The sequence below is a fragment of the Elephantulus edwardii genome, unplaced genomic scaffold, assembly GCF_000299155.1.
Source record: "Elephantulus edwardii isolate Elephantulus edwardi_28Jun2011 unplaced genomic scaffold, EleEdw1.0 scaffold00072, whole genome shotgun sequence".
Classification (NCBI taxonomy): domain Eukaryota; kingdom Metazoa; phylum Chordata; class Mammalia; order Macroscelidea; family Macroscelididae; genus Elephantulus; species Elephantulus edwardii.
This window is the reverse complement of record NW_006399822.1, coordinates 5,951,127-5,973,974: the sequence shown is the minus strand read 5'-3', so window position 1 is coordinate 5,973,974 and position 22,848 is coordinate 5,951,127. Positions and strand designations below refer to the sequence as shown.

Genomic DNA, 22,848 nt, shown 5'->3' with positions numbered 1-22,848 from the left:
AAGGAAAAGAGCATACGGCTTAAAACATTAGGGAAGAATTCTGAGCTTGGTGGTGGTTGTGTACCATCGAGTCAGAACCCGTAGCTGCCCCGCCAGCAGGTTTTCAGGGGCAGTTAATCACACGGGAGGAGGCTGCCTAGCCTTCTCTCACAGAGCAGCTGGTGGGCTTGAACTGAGCGCCTTTGCGATCGCAGCACAGCTTCTTGCCACTAAGCCACCAGAGCTCCTGATCATGGCACCCTATGGAAATGTAGATTAATCTACATCTCAGATTTATATTGAAAACTGCAAAAACACCATGTTTTCCCCATGGAGAGAAGGCTCTGAGTCTGCAGACAGGAAGCTGGGGGGATAAATAAACACACTCCACTGCCATTAACCTTTAAGGGACAAGGCCACCTAGCTCTCAGAGCAGCTAGTGGATTCACACTGCTGACCTTTGGGTGAGCTGCCAATATGTTCACTCAACACTTTACAGTAAATAAAGCTGTCATCTTCCTACCTTTGAAAAAGTAGGTAAAGCCACCTCACAGTTGCCTAACAGGAGCACATAGTTTCCAAATGGAAAACCAACCGAAGTTGTTTTTCAAAGCAACTCACTAGAATGATTCTAAGAGCATGCCCACATCTAGCAACCCTGATAAGGGACAGACGCCTCCCTCGAGAAAGTGCCCCTCAGGACTACACATCTCTGTGAAGTCCCCTACAGTGCTAGGTCCTGCATCTCTATGAAGTCCACAAACCAGTGTCCCCTATGGTGCTAGGTCCTGGTCTTCGCAGTCCTCTGTCCTCCTCAACCTACTGACCAGCAGCCCTAAACCACAGCACTAAGGGCGGCGATGGTTCCAAGTCCTTCCCCCCCCAGCCACTTCCCCAGCTGAGGCCCCCACTCTGCTGCTGCTTACTGAGCTGGCCAAGGCCTCGCAGAGATGAGCCACCTGCCAGATCCCGCTTGCTCCTCAGGAGAGACTGCGGTGGGCACCATCAATATCGTCCCTCTGTCCCAGGGCTTCTGCATCTCACTGCCTTCCAGCAGGCTGCAGTCTTCCACCTCAGCACAGAAATAGGGGGACCCTGGGACTCCACCTCCTCATGGCACATTCGGAGAATGGAAAGATACCTCAAAACTACTAGACACACAGAACCTCAAACTGCTGGCTGTTAGGCTGTAGTCATTCCAGGATTGCTGGTGTTCCTTAAAAACAAAAAGCCTAAGTCAGCAGATGTTCACACATGCAGATGTGTGTCCCATCCACACCGGCATTTAAGGTGATGCAAGTGCACCCCACCTCAAGCAAAGTCAAACCAAGACAAAGCAGCTAAGTCTGTTTAGTCACGTGACACTGCACTTGCTCTGAGTGTCTCTGAACACAGTTGTTTGCTCACTGCTACCAAGTCAGAACTGGCCTGTGACTGGTCTCCAGCAGCTTTCTAAGGCGATACACCACGCAGGAGACTTCATTCTCCACAGAGTCACTGGTGGGTTCAAAGCCCCAGAAACTTGTGGCCTGTGGGTTATTAGAGCAATCCCCTGTGTGTAACAATGCTGTTAAGTGGAGTCAAGTGCAACTCTCATGAAAAAGAGATCCGCACCCCCCATCCTGTGCCATCCTGTGTCAACACATCATCATCCTCTCTTTCTTAGCATGATGGCCTTTTCCAACGACTGACCCCTCCTAACAACATGCCCCAAGTATGTGAGGCGAAGGAAGCGTCACCATCTTGCTTCTGAAGAGCACTCTGGTTTCATTTCTCCAAGACAGACCTGTGTGTTCTCTCGGCAGTCCATGAGATAGTTGTCGACACCACAGCTAAAAGGCACTGATGATTCTTCTGTAATCTTTCGTGATTGTCCAACTTCCAGATGCATAGCAAGCATGAGAGGACCAGGGCTTGGACAAGTGCACCTTCGTCTTTAAGCTGACATCATTACTCTTTAGGACTCTGGAAAGGTTCCTGACACCATTTTCCCCAATGCAACCACCTTTTGATTTCAGGTAATTCAAACAGGACTTGTTGACAGTCACGTATACCACTGGTTTGTCAGTCTTCTATATTGTGATGACCTGCGTGTTGCTGTGATACTGAAAGCTATGCCTGTATTTCAAATACTAGCAGGGTCGTCGATGGTGGACAGGTTTCGGCAGAACTTCTGGACTAAGTAGCAGCCCTGGCCACCCACTTCTGCAATAACAGGTCCTTGAAAACCCTACGGACAGCACCAGAGCACTGGTGTATTGCTGGAAGACACGGTCCTCCTTGAGAGCAGTTAGGTGGGGAAATGACAGCCTCTATAGTAAATGTTGCTGACAAAACTGGACAACCACCGGCAGAAAACTGGATCAAGACCTCACACCATATACAAAAGGTAGATCAGGGACATAGGAGTAAAACCAAAGACTATATATAAGTCCATCAGGGGAAATGTAGGAACAACTCTAGAAGCCCTAATCTACAGCATGAACAGACTTCCAAGCATAACGAAAACCCTACAACTAGGAAAAGAAACAGATGACCTTCTAAAAGGCAAATCCTTATGCACATCAAAACTTCTCCAACTGGATAAAAAAGGAAGCCACAGACTGGGGAAAATATTTTGGCAATGACATCTCGGATAAGGGACTCAAATTTAAAATGTATAGAATAATCAAGAAAAAGGCAAATAATCACAAAATGGGCACAAGAATGGATACTTCATCAAATAAAAAAGTCAGATGGTAATAAACACATGAAAAGATGTTTAAAATCTCTAGTTATTAGGTAAATGCAAATCAAAACAACAATGAGATTATCATCTCACCTTAGCAACAATAGTAAAGTTCAACAAGATAGCAAACAATAAATGCCAGTGAGACTGTGGAAAGTGTAGAACTCTCACACACTGCTGAGGGGAATGTGAAAAGGTACAGTCACCATGGAAGGCAGTCGGCACTTCCTCAAAACATTAGAAACACATACACAATTTGACCCAGTTATCCTACTATCAGGGAGCTCTGGTGGCCTAATTGTAAGAAGTGTGCTGGGAACCCCAAATGTATGCAGTTCAAATTCTCCAGTTGCTTCACAGAAGAAAGATGGGCAATCTGCTCCTGTGCAATTAACTGCCTCTGAAAACCCACTGGAGGGTCAGTTATAGGTTGGCTCTGACTTGATGGCACAAACAACAACCGCTATTGGGAATAGAATCTAAAGAAGCCAGAGCTGTGACATAAACTGATGTCTGCATATCCACGTTTAATTCAGCATTATTCACAACAGTGAAGCTATGGAAGGCCTTTTGCCATTCAACCACAGAATGGATAAAGAAACTACGATGCATTCACACACAAAGGAATATTATGCAGCACTGAAAAATGATAAACTTGTAAGGCATTATATTGAGTGAATATCTCCATTACAAAAGGACAAATACTACACTGTTCTAAAAATGGGATTTGGGAGGGGACAAGAAAAGAATGGATAGTTAATGAACACTGCAATTTAACAGGTGAAGAGAAGGGCTATTTGAAAGGAATAAATGAGGCAGTATATGTAGGACAATTAACAAGAAGTACATTGCTATGTGACCTGGGGGACGGGGAAGGAGGAAATTGTGTATCAGTGAATGAAAACCCAATCTTTCTGTAAATTTTCACTAAATCACAATATTACAAAAGAGGTAACCCACCAAAATGTCAAACAATATCCTTGATAACATAAGCAGGTAAGTAAAGTATTGCTGAATATTACTTCTTTTAAAATGGCCAGAACAATATAAATGTGGGGAACTGCCAAAAATTCAAGGTGGATTCAGAAGAGGCTGTAGGACATCATTGTTGTCAGCTGGGTCTTGACAGAAAGAAGAGAATGTGAGAAAAATATTCACTTGTGCTTTTTTAACTATGCATAGACATTTGACTGTAGATCATAATAAATTATGGACAGCACTGAAAAGAATGGGAATTCCAGAACCCTTAATCATGTTTGTATGAAACCTGCCCTTAAATCTAGATACACTTGTTTGAATAGAAGGGATACTACATAGTTTTAAATCAGGAAGAGTGTGCATCAGTTTTGTATCTTTTCTGCATACTTATTAAATTTATATGCTAAGCAAGTAATCTGAGATGCTAGACTATATGTAAAAGAATGACATCTGGATTTGAGGAAAACTCATCAACCACCTATGCTATGCAGATGACACCACCTTACCTACAGAAAGTGAAGAAGCTTTGAAGCACTTATTGAAGAAGATCAAACAATAAAGCTTTCAATATGAATTACAACTCATTATCAAGGAAAAAAATTTTCAAAACTGGGCCAATCATCAACATTAGGATTTAGGATAGATGGAGAAATGACTGAAGTTGCCAATGAGTTCATTTTACTTGGACCCACAGTTAACACCCATGGAAGCAGCAGTGAAGCACTCAACAGATACGTTGTACCAGGAAAATTTGCTGTCAAGGATCTCTTTAAAGTGCTAAAGAGCAAGGGTGTCAGTTTATAAAGACGAAGGTGCAATTACCCAAGCCATGGTATTAGCAATTGCTTCATATGCATCCAGAGGTTGGACAAGGAATAAGGAAGACTGAAGAAGAATCAAGACCTGTGAATTGTGTTGCTGAAGAGTACTGACTAGCCCATGGACCACCACTAATCTGTCTTGGAGGAAATGCAACCAGGATACTCTCTGGATGCAAGAACGGTGGAATGTTTTCAGGAGGGGCCAGCTCTTGGAAAAAGGCATGCTGGGAAAGGTGGAGGGTCAGCGAAAGGTAGGAAAGACCATCAGTGAGAGGGGCCGACAGTGGCTACAATGAGCGCAGAGAGTGAGGATGGCATAGGATGGGATAAGGATCTGTTGTTCACAGGGATGATCTTCACGACAAGTTCACATCCGACGTGAGGAAATGCACATTAGGGTAAGATGAGTATCCAGAGGCGTCTAAGGGAGCCGGGGAAGGAAGGAAGAACAGCTCCATGCGAGAGGGATTGCCTGGGGTCGTGGCGTTCCTCCACATCAGGCACAAGGTGATGGCACGAGGAAAAGACTATTAACAAAAAACGGCACTGCCTTTTTTCTTGTCTTTTTCAAATCACCGCTCCTCAGCTTACTTTCTAGGCTGGATTTTATAGGATTGTGGTTAAAACTTCCCAGACAAGAGGACCAGCATGAGGGCTTCAAGATAAGGAAAACAGGAAGCTTGGCCACAGGCTAAATTTTTCCATTACTTCCAAGTTTCAGAGTCTCACTGCAGGACAAAATGAGGCAGCAGACAGACAGCTTCCTGGTCCTGAAAATCAAAAAGGAATGTGTTCGGAAGTTGTCCAGAGTATAAGACCAGTTGGATTTTGGTAAAAAGAGGGCCTGTCAGGAGGCTCGAGGCTGGCAGCAAGGCCACCCTGGAGGGCTTCTGAGGTCATCACCACCCACCTAGCTCCCACTGGCAGTGGGTGGCCGGGGCCAGCATCACCAGGCTGCACTGTGTCAACAGCTAAGTGCAGCAGAAAAATGGTTAACATGGAAATAGTTCTCTGAGGACAAACCAAACTCCATCCACTGAGGTCCATTCATCTGGTTCTCATCTAAAATCATGAGATGGGGTGGGGAGAGAGAGAGACACACAGAGAGGAGAGAGAGACAGAGAGAAAGAGAAAGGGGCCCAGGGAAATGGAGGGGGGCAGAGAAATAGAGCGATGAATGACTTTCCAAGCCAGCTTGTTTCCAGGGAATTCTATTATGACAACTCAGAGGAGTGTATAGGAGGAGACTGGAATAGCGACTCTGCTCACAGTGACAGACGGCAAGAGAGGTCTCGAGAATACTTTGGTGTCCAGCATTTGGGGCCTGTTCTCCTGCTTGGCCTGCCTGAGAATGTGCCTGTGGGTGAGCCCGGGAGGCCGAAGCTCCTTGGTCTTAAATTTGGGTCTGTAGCTCTGCATGCCCTGTTTCTGCAGGAGATGCAGAGTGGTGAGGTAGCTCAAGTTGGCAGGTGTGGGAGGGCACAGCAGGTTTCGCTCGGGCAGCAGGGCCCAGCGCAGGTAGCATGGCCCAGTGTGGGCCAGGAGAGCGGGCCGGGGCACTGAGGCAGGGACAGGCGCCAAGTGCTTGACTCTGGGGTGCTTGGCCAGCTCAGCGGATCTCCTTTCACATTTCTCATCCCCATTTTTCAATTCACATGGACAAGCCACACCTTTACCCTGTTCCTCACTCAGCCCCTTTCCTTCCTGCTGCAAGAAAACATTCTTATTCTTCTTACCCAGAGTATCCAAGCTGTTTGGGAGTGAAGCCCTCAGTGGGGGCAGAACTAAGAGAGCCTTGGAGGTCAAGGAGCCCGCGACAGACACACTCCTGTCTACACTTGCACCAAAATGCTCTTGGTCTCTGGGGTCCTTGCCCTTAAGAGTGTTGGGGGCAGTCAAGTTATCTGTGCACCAGATATACTCCTTTATCTGCAGACTTTTCTTCTCGCTGTGACTCTGGTGGGGGAAGCAGGGTTTGCTGATCTCCCTACAGGCTGCACTGTGGCCCTGCGGGGAGCAGGGACCTTGGGAGGGGCTGCTCAGATCCTTCCCCGCTCCAGGTCCAGCCTCAGCAGGCCCAGGTCCAGCTGCAGCCCGTGACTCAGGTTTCCCAGGCTCGGCCTGGGGCCTGGACTCAGCAGTGGCCAGCATGATGTTGACACACACTAGGCAGGTGCTGGTGTTTTCCCCCACTCTCGCCTTCTTCACTTTCTTCCTGGGCCATATGCAGGCCATAGGAGAAGTGCTGCCCCAGCCTTGGACCTGCAAGAAAAGCAGTGTGTCAGTCTCCAGCTGTGCTCTGCAAACTTGCTGTTGCATCAAAATGAGTAGATTCTGACTCAGGGGTAAAGACCCAACAAGACAGAGCAGAAGGGCAACACAGTTTCCCAAGCTAGTAGGACAGCAGGTTCAATGCTGAACTGCCAACAGGAAGGGCTGCAGTTCAAATCCAGCAGCCACTCCTGGAGTGAAGGATGCTGCAGTCTGCTTCCATAAGGGCTTACAGCTTGGAAATGTGGCAGGGCATTTCTACCGTGTCCTACAGGAACTCGGTGCAGCAGCACAGACTGTGTGTTGGGGGTCTTCCTTTCTCATCCAGAGTTTATAGATGAGGAAACTACTGCTGAGAGAAATGAATCCACAGATTCTCTAATTACTAAGTGGCAGATCTCAGCGTGAACCTGGTTTATGTTTATTTCCAGAGCTTGCTCACCTCAGAAGGCCTCACTGATGTTCTAGATAGACTCCAACACACTCATACACTTTGCTTTTACCAGATGTCAGGGGCAGCCCCTCAGAAGTGACTCCAAAAGTGGCTTCAAGATACGGCCAAATAGCATTTGTGAAGCACCAGAGCCGACCAGACTCCTTGCAGTTCTAGAATGTGGATTCTTATGCTTGACTCTAAGAACAATCACAGTGTTCTGAACGGAACCATTAGGACAGAGAGTACAGGTCTCTTGGGAGTGAAGAGCTAAGGAGTTTGGACTCTGGGATTCAGAAGACCCAGCTGCAAGCCTGTTTCAGCCACTTACTGGTTGTGACATCAGGCAGGTTTTTTTCACCTTTTGGGTGCTTCAACTTCTGCGGCTGAAAGGTGAGGCTGTTGGCTCTGCTTCACAGGCCTCCACGAGGACGCGTTCGCTACGTGTGTGAAGCACTGAGCACTGTCTAGCTATCGACTAATGAGTCCAAGAAGGGACTGTGAGCAGCGGCGTGAGTAACCTGGCGTTACCAGGGCTACATGTTCACACTGGGGTCGCTATTTTTTTGGTGACAGTAACTCTGCTTTTGAAAACAAATTTGCATCAAAACGCTGGTGTTCAAGAGAGCTAAGACCAGAAGGTACTCACAGCTTCTTCCCATCCAGTTCCGATAACAAAGTCGACTTTCTCATCCTGCTGAAGCGTGAGGTCGCTGATGCTGAGGAGAGAGCAAACAGGATTCCTTTCGCTGCTTTCATCCGGACAAGGGGGGGTCACAGCAGTCTCTTTTGTGCCTGGCTCTTCATTATTTTCTAAATCAGCCTCACTTTTCCCACCAAGATCCATTGCTGGGATGGTTCTGTAAACTTCTCTAACATCTTCTGCCTGCAGTTTGAAATGTAGACAGTTTAGTTCTTAACGTGATTTTCTTGTTGTTGTTGTTGGAAAAGCAATCTCATAATTCAGGTGAAATAGCGTCAAGACACATTTAGGACTAGACTAGGAGCAAAGTATCCATTAGCCATCCATAACTACCATCGACATTATCCAAGGTAAGGCTAACTGCGATTAACAATGAATGGATTTCATTTCAGCTCAAAACTGGGAGTGAAGAAGACAGGAAGATGTCAGCAGAGCTACTATCCCAGGTCAGAAGTACAGAGCAGACTACATAATGGAGGTTGAAGCATCCCCATACTCTACTCCAAAACTGTCCCAGTCATACTATGTGCTCCTACCCCCCTGGCCGCCTTCTCATTCCTCTTCCCAACAACGCTTAGTATCTGCTTCAGGGACCCTTAAACTTCTGAGGAAGGGAGTACAGCATGTGGTAAGTTTAAGTCACTAAGTGTACTCCTTTTCCCAAACCTCTGTCTCTACAAGTCACTCCACCCTCTAAAAGAAGCACTGGTTTACTAAAAAGGGAAATTACAAGTGTTAGTGAGGATGTGGAGAAGTTGGAGTTCTCATATTGCTGGTAAGAATGTAAAATGGTACAGCTGCTTATGAGAATAAAATGTGTAACATTAAATTACCATATGACCCAATAATTCCTCTGGGGTGTTTACCCAAAAGGACCTAAAGCATAAGTCCACACAACAATTTGTGTATGAATTTGTATATACCTAGCAGTACTATTCACAATAGCCAAAATGTGACAGTCTCAAATGTCTATCAGCTGAGGAATGACTTAATGAAATGAAGTGTAGCTGATGGAGTATTACTCAGCAATGAAAAGGAATAAATTATTGACACATGCTACAACATGATGAATCTCTGAAAACTATGCCAAGTGAAAAAAGCCGGTATTACATGATTCCATCCTCATGAAATATGCACAGCAGTCCGATCCATAGAGAGCAAAAGTAGATTAGTGGTTTTCAGGGAATACGAAATTTCTGCAATTAGATGTGGTAATGACCCTGCAAAAGGGGAAGACACAATGTGGGGATGGCAGAGTTTGATTTCTACCCACTTCATAAAGGGGAACTGTCCCCAGTGATAATATCCATAGCCCCAGAGAACTGCTTGGTCAGACAAGCCACCCCACATGTTCCTGCACTGATCCCTATGATTGACTGGATAAAAGAGTCTCTGCAAGACTTAAGAGATTTTATTCACAGTTGTGGGGTTTATCAAGGAAATAGGTAGGAACGTGGGGGAGGCAAATAATATCTCATAATACAAAACTATGTTTAGTCGAACAACCCCAAAGCAGATTAACAGCTAGACACAATTTCTCAATTAGTGAAAGACAGTTTCTCTGTCAACCAGTGAATGTCTAGGTTCAGTTCAGCAGTACAAAAGCAAGAAGCCCCTGGTTTCCTCAATTGTCCATCAAATTTTATCTCAGAGCAATTACAAATCAACTTTCCTTCAAATATCCAGGAAGCAAAACCTTTAACTGAGACCTAAACCTTGACACAGTCTCTTCACAGCAGGGTCTTTGCACAGTCTCTCCACCCACCACTGTCACCTTTTTTCAGTGTGGAAAGCACTCTCATATACTGGTCTCACAGCTGTTGATGATTGGCAAGATCATGTGTCCACAGTTAAGACAGCTGGACACCATGCCCCACCAAAAGCTAACACAATGGCTACAAAAACCAATTTTCAAGGGTTCTGACACTCCAGACCCTCAATAAGATGGACTGATACAGTGACTATAACAATGGGCTCAAGGATAGGGCAGGGGTCATATCCAACGTTCATAGGGTCTCTATGAGTCACAGTCAGCAGCACATTAATGACAATGGTTATACAATGCTGTAATTATGAAAAACAAACCCACTGGATCACACATTTTAAAACTGTCATAATGGTGAATTTTGTATCAACAGCAACAAAACAGACTGGATTCCAGGTCGGCTTGTGAGCCAAACTGGTCCAATCAAAAGGAATTTGTCTTAGACTAAGGAGACAAGGCACCACTTTGGTCTTTGTGGGCACAAAGAAGATGTATACTACGGCCCTAGGAGATGGTTAAAGTAATTTCTGTACTGTTAGGAACATTTCTGGATTATGAGGGAGCCAGCCTGGAGTTTAGACAGTGGAAAGAGGTGGAAAGACTTCAGCTTCTAGAAGCAAAAGCGTCAAAACTCCCACTGGACAACCTTCCAACAGATGGTGACTAAACACCCAACACGCTTTTGATTGTTGAAAGAACTAATCATGTGTCCTCTATTTACTGGTTATGTGACCCTGGGCAAGCTAATTACAAGTCTGTTTACTCACCTATAAAAAGGACTATATAGGACCTTTCCACAGACAGGGGCTCCTCCTGGGTCCCCTCAGCTGGGGAGACCCACTCTCCCACCAAGCTTATTTTACAGGATGGCCACAGTGTCTGGCTCTGGTGTGGACAGTCAGTGACTCCTAGAAGTCTTTGCTCATGGTAAGACAGATGGCACTGGGTCACTGACCTTACTTCTCTCCCTCAGGCTTGGCTCCTGCCAGTAACCTAAATTTTAAATTTTCTGCTGAAGCAAAGATTTGTACTTCTTAAATTATTAACAGTTTAATTACTCTCTCAGCTTTCTTTTAACATAGGCTTTAAAGCTACTTTTTATAAAACTGGATTAAAGTAGCATTTTGATGAGAGTGAACAAAGTATGGACAGGTCAGGTATCTTCAAACACCAAATGAAATTAATAAAATTGGAAGGGATCTGATAGGTGACTGGAGAAGTGTGGTTTCTCTGGCAAGAGGAGCATGACACAGGACCAGGCTGATGTGCAAATCAGGCTATTTCATTCGTATTTTGAGATTTCACTGCAGACTTTAAGGTAGGTGTTCTGTTGGCACTATGGGGAAGACATCTGGCTGTAAAGAGGCAGTAGTCTGAACCCACTAGCCACTCCAGGGGAGAAAGCTGTGGCAGCCTGCTCCTGCGAGGCTTTCCAGATTCAGAAACCCAGCGGACCAGTCCTACTCTATCCTGCAGGGACCCAAGAGTTGGAATCAACTTGATGGCAGTGTGTTTGGGGCTTCAGTGGTAGAATCCTTGATTTCGATGGAGGACACCTGAGTGTGATTTCTAGCCACTAGATCTCATGGACAGTCCCCTGTTATCAGGGCTGGAGTGTCACCCAGCACACTTCAGCAGAGCCTCCAGATACACCTGAATGTAAGGTCTCTAGGAGTTTGACTCCACTCGATGACAATGGGTTTCGTTTGGGTTTGTTACTCACTGAATTGGGGACTACGGAGAATACATCAATGGTCACCTCTGAGTCAGTAAGCCCAGTTATTTGTTAAATGGTCAGCTTGCTGCATACCAGATCTCTCTAGGAGCTCCTCTGGATCACCACTCTTCTTTGACGTAGACTACTAAAATAGAATACAGGTGTTCTTTTCCTAAAAAGAAGGAAATTCAGTTAATGGATAGAATAGGTTGAATCTTACGCTTTCCCTACTGTAAACAAACCTTGACGTTTTACTGCTCTTGTGTTCTAAAGGCAGTCCAAACCCACCTTCATCAAGCAGACTGTGACTCACGGCGAGTGACCCTCCATGAGTACCTGAATTTATGGCAGGAAATGGCTCACTGTTCTCCTACGGAGCAGCTGATGAATCCAAGCTGCTGACTTTTCACTTAGCAGCCTGACAACATAATGCACTGTGCCACAGAGTTCATTTCTTGTCTCTCAGTGCATGTTACCAAAACCTCCACCAAAACACACAAAGCCAAGCCCAGTGCTGTCAAGAACACTCTAATTCATGGGGATCCTACAGAGCAGAGCAGAACACCAAGGCTCTGATCTCCAAGGGAACAGGCTGCTTTGTCTTTCTCCTGCACAGAGGCTGTCCAAAACTCAAGCCACTGCACTACTAGGACTCCTCCCAGTGCATACAGGCAGATGCAATTAAAAAAATAATAAGATTGAAACTGTCAATGATTTCATTTTACTTGGGGCCACAGTCAACATTCTTGAAACCAGCAGGCAGGAGACTAGGAGACATATTGCACTGGATAAGTCAGCTGTCAGGATTCTCTCCAAATTACTCCAGAGCAATGATGTCAGTTTGAAGACTAAGGTGTGCCTGATTCTGGCTATGGCCTTTTCTACCACTTGCTGTGTGTCAGAGAATTTGACAATGAATAAGGATGACAGAAGGAGAACTGATGCCTTTGAGTTGTGGTGTACGAGAATAGTACTGACTATCCCGTGGACTGCCAAAAGAACAGACATGTCTCTTTTTTCAAAAACTTTTTTATTACACTAGTTTATTTACAAAATTCAAACACCTTGTTTTACAGAACAGATTCTTCCAATTTCCCTCACCTCCCACCCATCAAATTGTACAACCCCATGACGGTCTTGGAGGAAGAGTTACCAGGGTCCTTGCAGCCACAGATGGCAAAGCTTCATCTCACATAAACTGCGCATGATGCTAGGAGAGGCTGTTCCTTGGAGAGGGACATCATGCTTGGGAAGGTGAGAGTCAGCAAAAGACAGAAAGACCCTCAATGAGACAGACTGACAGAGTGTCTGCAGCAATGGACTCAAGTATGTCAGAGAGGATGATGAAAAGGAGGAGGAGGAGGACAGGACACAGATGTTGTTCGTAAGGTCACCAGGAGTTGTACTTGACTCAGCAGCACCAAACAACAACAACAAAGTGGAAGTGCAACTGCTTACAAACTGTATGCCCCTTTATGCTGGCATGCAGAAATACGAACTTGGATCACACTCATACTTTCTGATAGTGAACTGGTACCTAACTAACATCACTGGAGTAAGTTACAAACTAATGATGTTCCAATTCTCACATGTGGCAAGCTCTGCAACCTGATTCAGTTTGAGAATCACTTATAAAAACTTTCCATCAAAGGCCATATTTTTATTTTACAAGAAGATAAAAAGATGACAAACAGGGAAAATGCTGCCAAGGGAAATACATTTACAGATGTAGCTAGAAAATTGGATTTGGAGTACAAAGCAGGAAAGTAGAGATTTAGGCCAGAAGGTATTAAACAAACTGCTTACACAAGCTACTGAAGGGACTAGAATCAAAATTGACAGAGGAAATTGTTGACTAAGCTCCAGTAACCCACAGTACACGTGTAGACAAACGAGGATACACAAAGCTGCTGCATTTGTGCTGATTGTGAACCATGGTGACCTTCCATTGGGTCTCTGACACTGTAAATATCTTTTAAAATTGTAATTTCAGTGAAAGTTTACAAAGCATGTTTGGTTTTCATTCAACCATTCATACACGTTAGTTTATAACATTAATTATGATACAATGTAATCATGCTATTACCATTTCTCTGTAATTCTGATTTCCAATAATCATTCCTGCCTTTAAGGCTTTATCTCTGAGCAACTCCTGCACTTTTGACCATACAGAGTTGGTTATTCTAAGGAGCAAGTGAATCCTCCATTGCTGTTAACCTCATGGACTTGTCTATTACCTGGCTGAAAGTTGAGCCATGGGGTTTTTTCCCGGTCCAAAGTACTGAAGAGCAACAATGTCAGTCTGGAGACTAAGGTGTGCCCGATACAGGCCTTGGTCTTTGCAATCACTTGCTATAGTCCCACCAGTGATGTCTGATAGTTCCAATCTCTCCACATCCTCACCAGGCTTTGTTGTCTACTATATTATAGAACTCTGTAATTGTTTATAGGATGAACAGATATTCAGGGTTCTAAATCTTTATGGGAGGGTACTATCACAAGAACATGGAAACAGCCCAAATGTCTAACCACAATCAAATGGATTGAGAAACTGTGGTACATTCACATGATGGAATACTATGCAACACTCAGGATCAATGATTTAGAAAATGACTACAAAACTTGGGAGAAACTGGACAGCACTATGCTAAGTGAATTCAGTCTCATAAGGACAAGTACTGCATAAGACCATTATAATAGAAGTAGAAAGATAACTACTGAAACATGTATGAAGATCCAAGGGGGGAGAGGGTAGGAGCAGAAGGGTGAGGATGGACAGAGAGGAAATCAAAGGGTTGCACAATTTGGTGGGTGAAGGATGGGGTGGATAAACGAAATGAGAAAGGTTTAGTGGGGATCTGGAAAGACAGGGTAATGGAGGGCAAAGTTCAATAATGATTAATTTTATAAAACAATGAATTGGAATGGCTGTATTAAACACAAAGTAAATGATAGTGTAAAACACAACACATATGAATTTTTTAAGCAAGCCAATATAAAATAAAAATAAAACAAAAAATCTTTATGTGAAGGTGACTATACCATTTTTCTCCTAAAAAGCAGGTGGTGGATTTGAACTTCAAACTCTTTGGTTAGCAAGCCACCAATTAACACAATGCACCACTAGAGTTCCATAAAGAATTTATAAGCCCCTAAAAAACCTAATCAGAGAACTTAAGATATTTGGAAATGAAACAAAGAAGGCAAGAGTCTAAGAAACATAACCAATAGAAATCCAGGATGGTTCTGAAAATATCTTCTCTAACAGCATTTGAAGAGAGTAACAGAATGGAAATGTTAGGTGCTTTCAACTATGACTCATAGTAACGGCCCTGAAACAAAAGTTTAGAACCTTGCCCTATCCTTCACCAGACCTTAGTCATCAACTTGCCTCAAAATTTTACTGTCCATGGAGGGGGTCGCTCCAGAGGGAATGACGGAATAAAAGTGGCTCTGAACTGTGTGTGCTGTAGATGGGCAGGAGGACATGGAAATTCCCTTAACATTATCTCCACTTTTACACAAATGTTCTTTTAAATGTCACTATGAAATGAGAGTGCCTCAAGAAATGTAGAAAAATAGTGAAGTTAAGGATACTGTGAATTTCTTGGGCAAATGGAAAATCCATCTGTCATAGAATGGATAATGTGGTTTGTACAGTAGTGAATAAGGTCTTGGAAAAAAAAATACACATAAAAAAAAGAAGTTTGTACAACAATGGTATATAATGCCACACAATGGAGCTTATGAAGGTGACAGAAATTGTCCAATTACTCTTAAATCAAAGTACACAAGGCCTTCCCATTGAGTTTACTGTACTGGAAAAAAAAGGGGGGAGGGGGGTGTAGACTCTGAAAAAGAACAGACATTACTGTTTGGATCTTTGGCACCATATGATTATTCATGGACGTCTGCTAATGAACTGAGCAGTACAGAGTCTACCAAATGTCTCTTTGTTACACAGCTGGCACAGTCAAAGTAGCTAGAGCACTCTAACTGATCTGTGGCTTACAGAAGGCAGTGTCTTCCTCTGGAAGCCACAAAGACCTCCATTAAGCCTCTAGTGGTCAATTGCAGAGGTGAACCAATATCACAACTGAGTAAAAGAAACACATTCTCTGTTGATGCTCTCGTGGATAAAATCTGCATTAAAAAGTTAGCTCAGCACCAAGGGAAATGGGACTTCAGGACGATAACTACAAGAAACTTTAATTTGCCAACAATTTGATGAATGAAGAAGTGGTTTTTCCCCCAGACTCGAGGGACTAGCCAGGTTGACACCTTGGTTTCAACCCTGTCAGCTGAGGCAAAAAACAGGCACACTGCACTAGACTTCTGACCTATACAGTCCTGTAAGTAATAAATGGATGCTGCTTTAAGTTGCTGAATTTGTGATGACTTTAGGGCAACAAGAGAAAACTATCACAGAAAAGAACTCAAGTTCTGTCAAATAACGAAATGACTGAGAGCGCACTACTTTACAAGCTTTTTTATTTTCTTGTTTTCTGTTTCACTGGCACCTGTAAGGATTGGAATGTTCTCAAATTAAGACAATTGCAAGCCTGCAAATTTTGTCACTCAGTTCTGGTGTTCTTAGAAAAAGCAACATATGACAGTCCTGAAAATATCTGAAGACAGCTTACACTTCTTCAGACAAGCAGGCCAAATTCTTCATTGTCAAAGTCTCTCCTAAACTGAGGTGAGAAACAACAGTGACCATCAACAGATGAATGGATAAACAAAACTCGGTGTTACTCTTCCATAAAAAGAAATTAATTTCCAACTCGAAGGCACATAACAACAAAATCACAACAGGGACCTTAAGCGAGCTCTGGTGGCATAATCCATTCAGTGTTATGTTCCTAAACCAAAGGTTGTTTCTCACTGGCAGTTCTGCTCCACTAGCACAGGTCTTTGATAGGAAGATGGGCAATCTCCTGCCACACAATTCACACACACACACACACACGAAATTACGTTCTTCCATTATGTGCTCGGACATGAGCCTTGATTGAACACATTGTGCTGAGTGAAATAAATCAGACCTATGAGGATAAGTATTGTACCACACCACATACATGAAATATTCACAGTAACAAAATGTAGAGAGACAAAACTTTATTGGTAGTTACAATCGGCTGGAGAATGAGGGATGTAGAGTTATCGCAACAATCATCATTGCCTGGCTATGTAATCAGACTACAGTGTCTTACACAAGATCACATTCCTAACATACTAAGAGCACGGGAATGCTGATGGTCAAGGAGAAGTGAAGGCCCAGGGCACAGCTCTCTAAACCTCAGAATTCTTTAGTGCTTTACCCCAATTCCTCACTGACTCTATAATACAACCTCCATGCATACTTCCCATCTTCCAAGAAACTACAGGATTAGAAGAATATTGAATCAACTGTCAGAACTTCAGCCAGAGGTAGATGGGCTTCAGGCAGCTCACTTGGAATTCTGAATGACTGCTTTGTTGTGGCTCCCCATTATGTGTTGAGTGAACGGAGTAAATGGAAAGAATCACTGTGAAACATGGTAGAAGTTAAGATTCCTAACTCAACTTTGGGTATATGTATTGTTAGGTGCCCTTCAGTCAATGCTGAGTCACAGCAATCCTGTGCACAACACACTGAAGCCTTGTCAGATCCTGTGCCATCCTTGATTCTACACTATGATTAATCCCTTCGGGCATATATTGTTGTTGTTTTTCTTGTTGACTACAACAAGTAGTGAACCTCTGGACAATGGATCTGAATTCTGCCCTATCCTGTGCCATCCTGACCATCACTAGCACATTTGAGCCTAAAGTTACAATCACTGTGTGAATCCATGTCATTGAGGGTCTTCTCTTTAGCTGACCCTCCACTTTTCCCAAGGACTGTGTAACTGGTTAAATAGGTCTTGAAGATTGGTCTGACTATGCTGACCATAGATCACAGTTTCTGCAGGAAAACATCATTGGAACTTTGGCCTGAGGTGCAGTTTTAGAACACAACTTGGTAAGTGTTAAACCTTTGCCTCAAAATTAAGCACATATATCACTCAACTTGCATAACGCTGTCATATACTCAAGACCCTAACTCTCCCAGTGCTAATTCTTTGTGTATTATACTTGCATGCAAAGTCCACTGATGGCACAGGGGTTAATGCACTCAGGTGTTAAAAAAAAAGGTTGGTGTTCTGAACCTAATGGTCACTCCATGGGAGAAAGATAAAGCAGTCTGATTCTGTAAAGATGTATAGTTTGGGAAGCCTAGAAAGCACTTCAGCTCTTCCCTACGGGGTTGCTATGAGTGGGAATCTTACTTGTACCCATTAAGCCTTGATTATTCACAGGATAATTCCTTGATGGCACTTTCTCCAGCATCTTAATCCACTAGACCATTTCTATGCCAATCTCCGTCCTCAGCTTTACTCCTTGGTCAACTCACATTCATTAACTGCCCAATATCGTTAAGATGGTAAAGAGACATCTGTTCTCCCCGCTGTCATGCCACTTACACAAAATCCCAAAGCTCCCTCTCTTCTCATCTAGGTCCTCTTTTTCCCCTACCAGCGACTTCATTACCCTCCCCTTTCTTCCTCCAGTCGGAACCGGACCATTGCTGACCGGTTCCAGTGCATTTTAGAGGCAGTAAAGCATCATTCCTCTATACAGCAGCTGGTGGGTTTGAACTGCACGACTTTGGGACTGCAGCGCAGCTTCTGACCACTAAGTCACCAGAGCCCCACGCTGCCTCCATTAGCATCTCCCTTTCCTACCTTTCTAGAGCCTTTCCTTTTTTGATGAGCAATCTGTCTTAGCGACATGGTCCTGCCCTCTCACCATGGCCACCTCCCTCACAGAGCTCCTCCCTCCCGACGGCTCCGCCCACCGGCCCGCCCAACACAGGCCTTTCCGCTTGAGGCCCCGCCCACTTCCGTTCCAGCCCCTGAGCCTTACTACTTCTCGGATTCGCTCGCTGCCCGCAGAATGCCCCTTCCTTCCTACTGAGCAGAGTCGCTCGTTCTGCGCTGCGGGAGACTTGGGTCCTTGTCCTGAGGTGGGGACGCGGCCGGAGCCGCAGCGACTCACACCCTCATGTAGACTGCAGCGGAGTGGGGGGAGGCCGCCAGCGAAGCTAGTCCCGGCCGGCGGGGAAAGAGAAGGCTTGCCCCGCTGTCAGGCGAGCAGTCGCCCTGGGTTACCGGCGCGCGCGGGGGGCGGGCTTTCGTGAACCGGATGTGACGTAGGGACGCGGCTTGCGTAACAAAGCTGCCCAATAGGCGCTGGGTTAGAGGTTGCCGCGTGCTCCTGGCAGGCAATGCGCGGGTGCTAGCTTCGTAGCGAGTGAACATGGCGTCGATGCTGCATTTAGCGCGTGGGGGTCCCGGGCCCGATCTCTTTACGACTTAAATTTTGCGAGGTACGGTCTGGTCACCAGATAGGGAGGCCGACGTCAGGGTTAAGGACCCGGCACAACTGCATTAGCGAGGCCTTTTCCGTCTGAGCACCGGCCTCGGCTTGGAACTGAGTGGTTTCCGAGGCTGTAAAATGGAAGGAGATTGCCCACCTTTCTCCCAGCCACTGTTGACCCGTGGGAGGGATAATTTTTTTTTTTGGGGGGGCTGCCTCCAGGTTCAAATGGCTGAACATTTGAGGTTCTCACTGTGCCACCATGGCTCTGGCAGCCTCCAGCTAGCCCTCGTGAGTTTCCATCATGTGTCACCACCACAGCCCTGTGCGTGACATCTTTTTTAATACAAAAAAAGAAACAGCCCCAAATCAGGGATTCCAGTCCAGAAGGCAGCAGAGTACACATTGCAGTGCGTTAGATGCTGAATGTTAAAAAGAGATGAATTAGGGGAGCTCAGGTGGCCTAGTGGCAAGAAACTGCACTGCAATCCCAGAGGTGTACGGTTCAAATCCACCCGATGCTCTGCCAGAGAAGGAGGGGAAATCTCCTCCTGTACCAGTCAGATCTGATTTGACAGTACACATAAAAAATAACAAAATTTTAAAAAAAAAGATGAATTAAAGGCTGCTGGTGAGCAGAACGTGTGCTGGGTTCTGACTCCCGAGCCAGAGGCTGTGGTTGGAATCCATCAGCAGCTCAGAAGGAAGATGGGCAGTCTCTCCGTGTGCTCATCCGTCAGCCCAGTGGACTCTGGTGACTGACCTGTTGCTCTGGAGGCAGTGACACTGGTATTTAAAATAATCAGGGCCATGCTCATCTCGATCATAACATGATAAAAACAAAAGGGGGAAATATGGGAAGCCAATACTAAATATCTGTAATAAACTGAATGCTATTTAAATAAAAGAGAAAGGCGAGCTCTGGTGGCCTAGGGGCAGGGAGGTGTACTGCAATCCCAGAGGTGTACACACACAAAGGAAATAAAATTTAAAAAAAAATAAGAGAAAAAATAATAATAATCAGGGCCACCCATGCCAGACAGGTGTTCAACAGAACTCCCCAACTAAGGCAACCAAGAACCAGTATTGGCCATTCACTTCAGAAAGAACAAGCCTGTGAAAACCCTTTGAATTATAAAAGAACATTGTTGGAGATTGTGCTTGAAAAGGAGACTTTCTGGTTGGAGGCCACTTAGTATACACCAGAAGAAGAGCTGCCTTCTCCAAGTAATGATGTGAGTGGAGCAAAGCTTTCATCCAGTGAAGAACCTTCATTTGCTGGTGGGGCAAGACTCAAAAATGAAGAGAGGCTGCTGCAAACAACCATTAATTACTGGAACCTTGAATGTATGACGTTTGAGTCTAGGAACACTAAAAGTTATTGAAAAGGAACTCATAAAAATTGAGATCCTAGACATTAATGAGCTGAGACCGATTGGTATTAACCATTTTGACTCAGGGAAGCATATTCTCTACTATACCAGGAATGACAAGGTGCACTGGTATCACAATGAATCAGTAGAAAGACTTGTTTCAAATTCTTTCCTGAAGTACAGTGCTGTTAGTGGTAGGATTAATACACATACCAGGAAGACCTGTTAATGCAATTACTATTCAAATGTAGAGCCAAAGATGATGTAATTGAAGGTTTTTACTGACTTTGCAGTCTGAAATTGATTGAATATGCAGTCAAGATGCATGAATAATATAATTAGTGATAGGGATGCAAAAGTTGGAAACGAAGGGTGCTCTGGTGGCCTAGTGGCAAGAAACTGCATTGCAATCCCCAAGGTGCATAGTTCAAATCCACCAGATGCCTTGCTGGGGAAGGAGGGGCAATCTCCTGTGCCCGGCAGATAGGATTTGATGGCACACACACAAAAGGTAATTTTAAAATAAAATGTTTGAAACAAAGGATTGAAAAATAAGTCCTTGGTGACAAATGAGACTAGAGGTCACAGTAGAATTTTGTACAATTAATGACTCAGTCATTGCAAATACTTAAAAAAAAAAGCCCAACAACAAATGTAAAGGGTGACTGTGCACATGAACCACACCTGATGGAATATAGGAGAATCAGATTGACTGTATCTGTGGAAACATGACATACAAGGTCATATCAGTAATCACTCATGTTAGTTCAAATTAAAACTGAATAAACTTAAGTGCACAAGAGCCAAAACATATCTTGAGTTTATCCCACCTGAATTTAAAAGTCTCAAGAAAAAATTGTATGCATTGCACACTAATGACTAAAGACCACATCAGCTATAGGATACCATCCGTGAAGAAGGCAAAAGGTCACTTAAAAGACAAGAAAGGAAAGACTACAAAGGATGTTAGAAGAGTCTCTGAAACTCACTCTTCAGCATCTTAAACAGAACTCAAACTCAGAACTGATTGTAATTAATATACAATACTAAATATGAGAAAAGCAGCACTTTTAGTGGCTCCACAGATGCCAAGACCAAAATAACTGCACAAGTGAAGCAGGAGAGCCAATAACACGGGTCTTTCTAGCCTATAACTTACCTTCCCACTTCACCTCCATCCCAGGCAGTTAAGCAAATCACTCGACCTCCTTGGTTTTCCATTTTCCTCTTTGTCAAGTTGAACTAGTTTGTTTCTGAGATGCCATCTAATTTGCAAATCCAGATTTGGTGGAGTTGGGAATACAAGTATGCCTGTGCAGAGCCCTCTAGTGGCTTCCTAACATCTAATTCTGTCAACATTAAACAGCCACAGGGAAACATTTAACACTTCCAGGACAACCCACTCCATTTGAGGTTCCGTTACTAGGAAGCATTCTCTAGGCTGCTATAATAAAGCTAAAACCATTCAAAAGGAACATGTAAGAGGAATTAAATTCCCTACTGATTTAGTTAATTTGGAGAGCTCTTCAAAGCCTTATTTCTTTAGCCATCCTAGGAGAGAAATGATAGAGGAATTGACCCTAAATTCTAGTATTGAAAAAGTAGTTACAATGTCTACCCTTTTGAAAGCCTCAGAAGAGTGGGTATTAAAGGGCAAGTGTAGCTCTTTTAGAATATCAACATGTCATGGCTGGCTTAAATAGTGTGCCATGTTGACAGAGAATTGGTGCCTTTGAGTTGTGCTAGAGAAGATGGACTGCTAAGAGAACAGTCTGTGTTGGAGAGGATGAAACCAAGTGGCTCCTTGGAGCCAAGAATTCTAAAGCTCCATCTGACATACTTTGGTGCCAGGAGGGAGTCTTTGGAGAAGGATGGCATACTTGGAAGGGTGGTTAGCACAGCAAAGGAAGGCCCTGAATGAGATGGATTGACACAGTAACTGAGGTAATGGGTGTAGGTGTGCCAGAGACAGGATAACGGGGCAGGGTTCAGGGCTTTTGTTCATAGGGTCACTATGAATGGTAGTAGTTGACTCAATGGCATATAGCAACAATTTGCTATCATAATTGCTGACAAATTATCAAACTGGTTTTGAGCCATGGCTTAACACAATGAAATGGGTGGTCCTGTACCACCTTCATAATAGGTTGTAGTGCTATATTGTTGCTGTTCACCATTTAGTTGACCCCCGTAAGGTTTTCATTGGCTCATTTTTCAGCACATCACCAAAACTTCCTTCCCACTCTTAGTCTGCAGGTGTAACTAAAGCCTCTCCAGCAGCACAAGCTCACACAAGCCTCTTGACAGAAGAGTAGTGATTGCACTTGAGGGCCTGTATTAAAACCAAACTTCTTGTCCTCTAGTCGATTCTGACTCATCGTCTTCCCACATGTCAGAGTAAAACTGCTACGTAAGAGTTTGTTGGCTGTGGAACTGGTGCTATGTTGTTGTTACGTAGTCAAGTCAGAAGCAACTCATAGCTGACCCTCGAGCAGATTTTCAGAGGCAGCAAATTACATAAAACAAGGCTGCCCCGCCTCTCATGGAGCAGCTGGTGGATTTGAACTGCTTGCCTTTATGCTGGCAGTGAAATTCCTTTCCACTAAGCTAGTCGTAGGGAAGTGTACTTCTAATCCAAAGGCAACACCTCTCTGGCAGTTCAAATCCACCAGCCACTCT

At 44.3% G+C, this 22,848-nt stretch overlaps 1 protein-coding gene across 1 annotated transcript; it reads right to left on the bottom strand.

Annotated features, from left to right (window-relative positions):
- Positions 1-5,730: 5,730 nt before the first annotated feature.
- Positions 5,731-8,057, bottom strand: LOC102872703 (chromosome unknown open reading frame, human C16orf46). Its single transcript, XM_006888886.1, has 2 exons — positions 7,860-8,057; positions 5,731-6,768 (listed from the first exon to the last, which is right to left on the bottom strand). The coding sequence occupies exons 1-2, from the start codon at positions 8,055-8,057 to the stop codon at positions 5,731-5,733; spliced, it is 1,236 nt and encodes a 411-aa protein (XP_006888948.1).
- Positions 8,058-22,848: the final 14,791 nt, after the last annotated feature.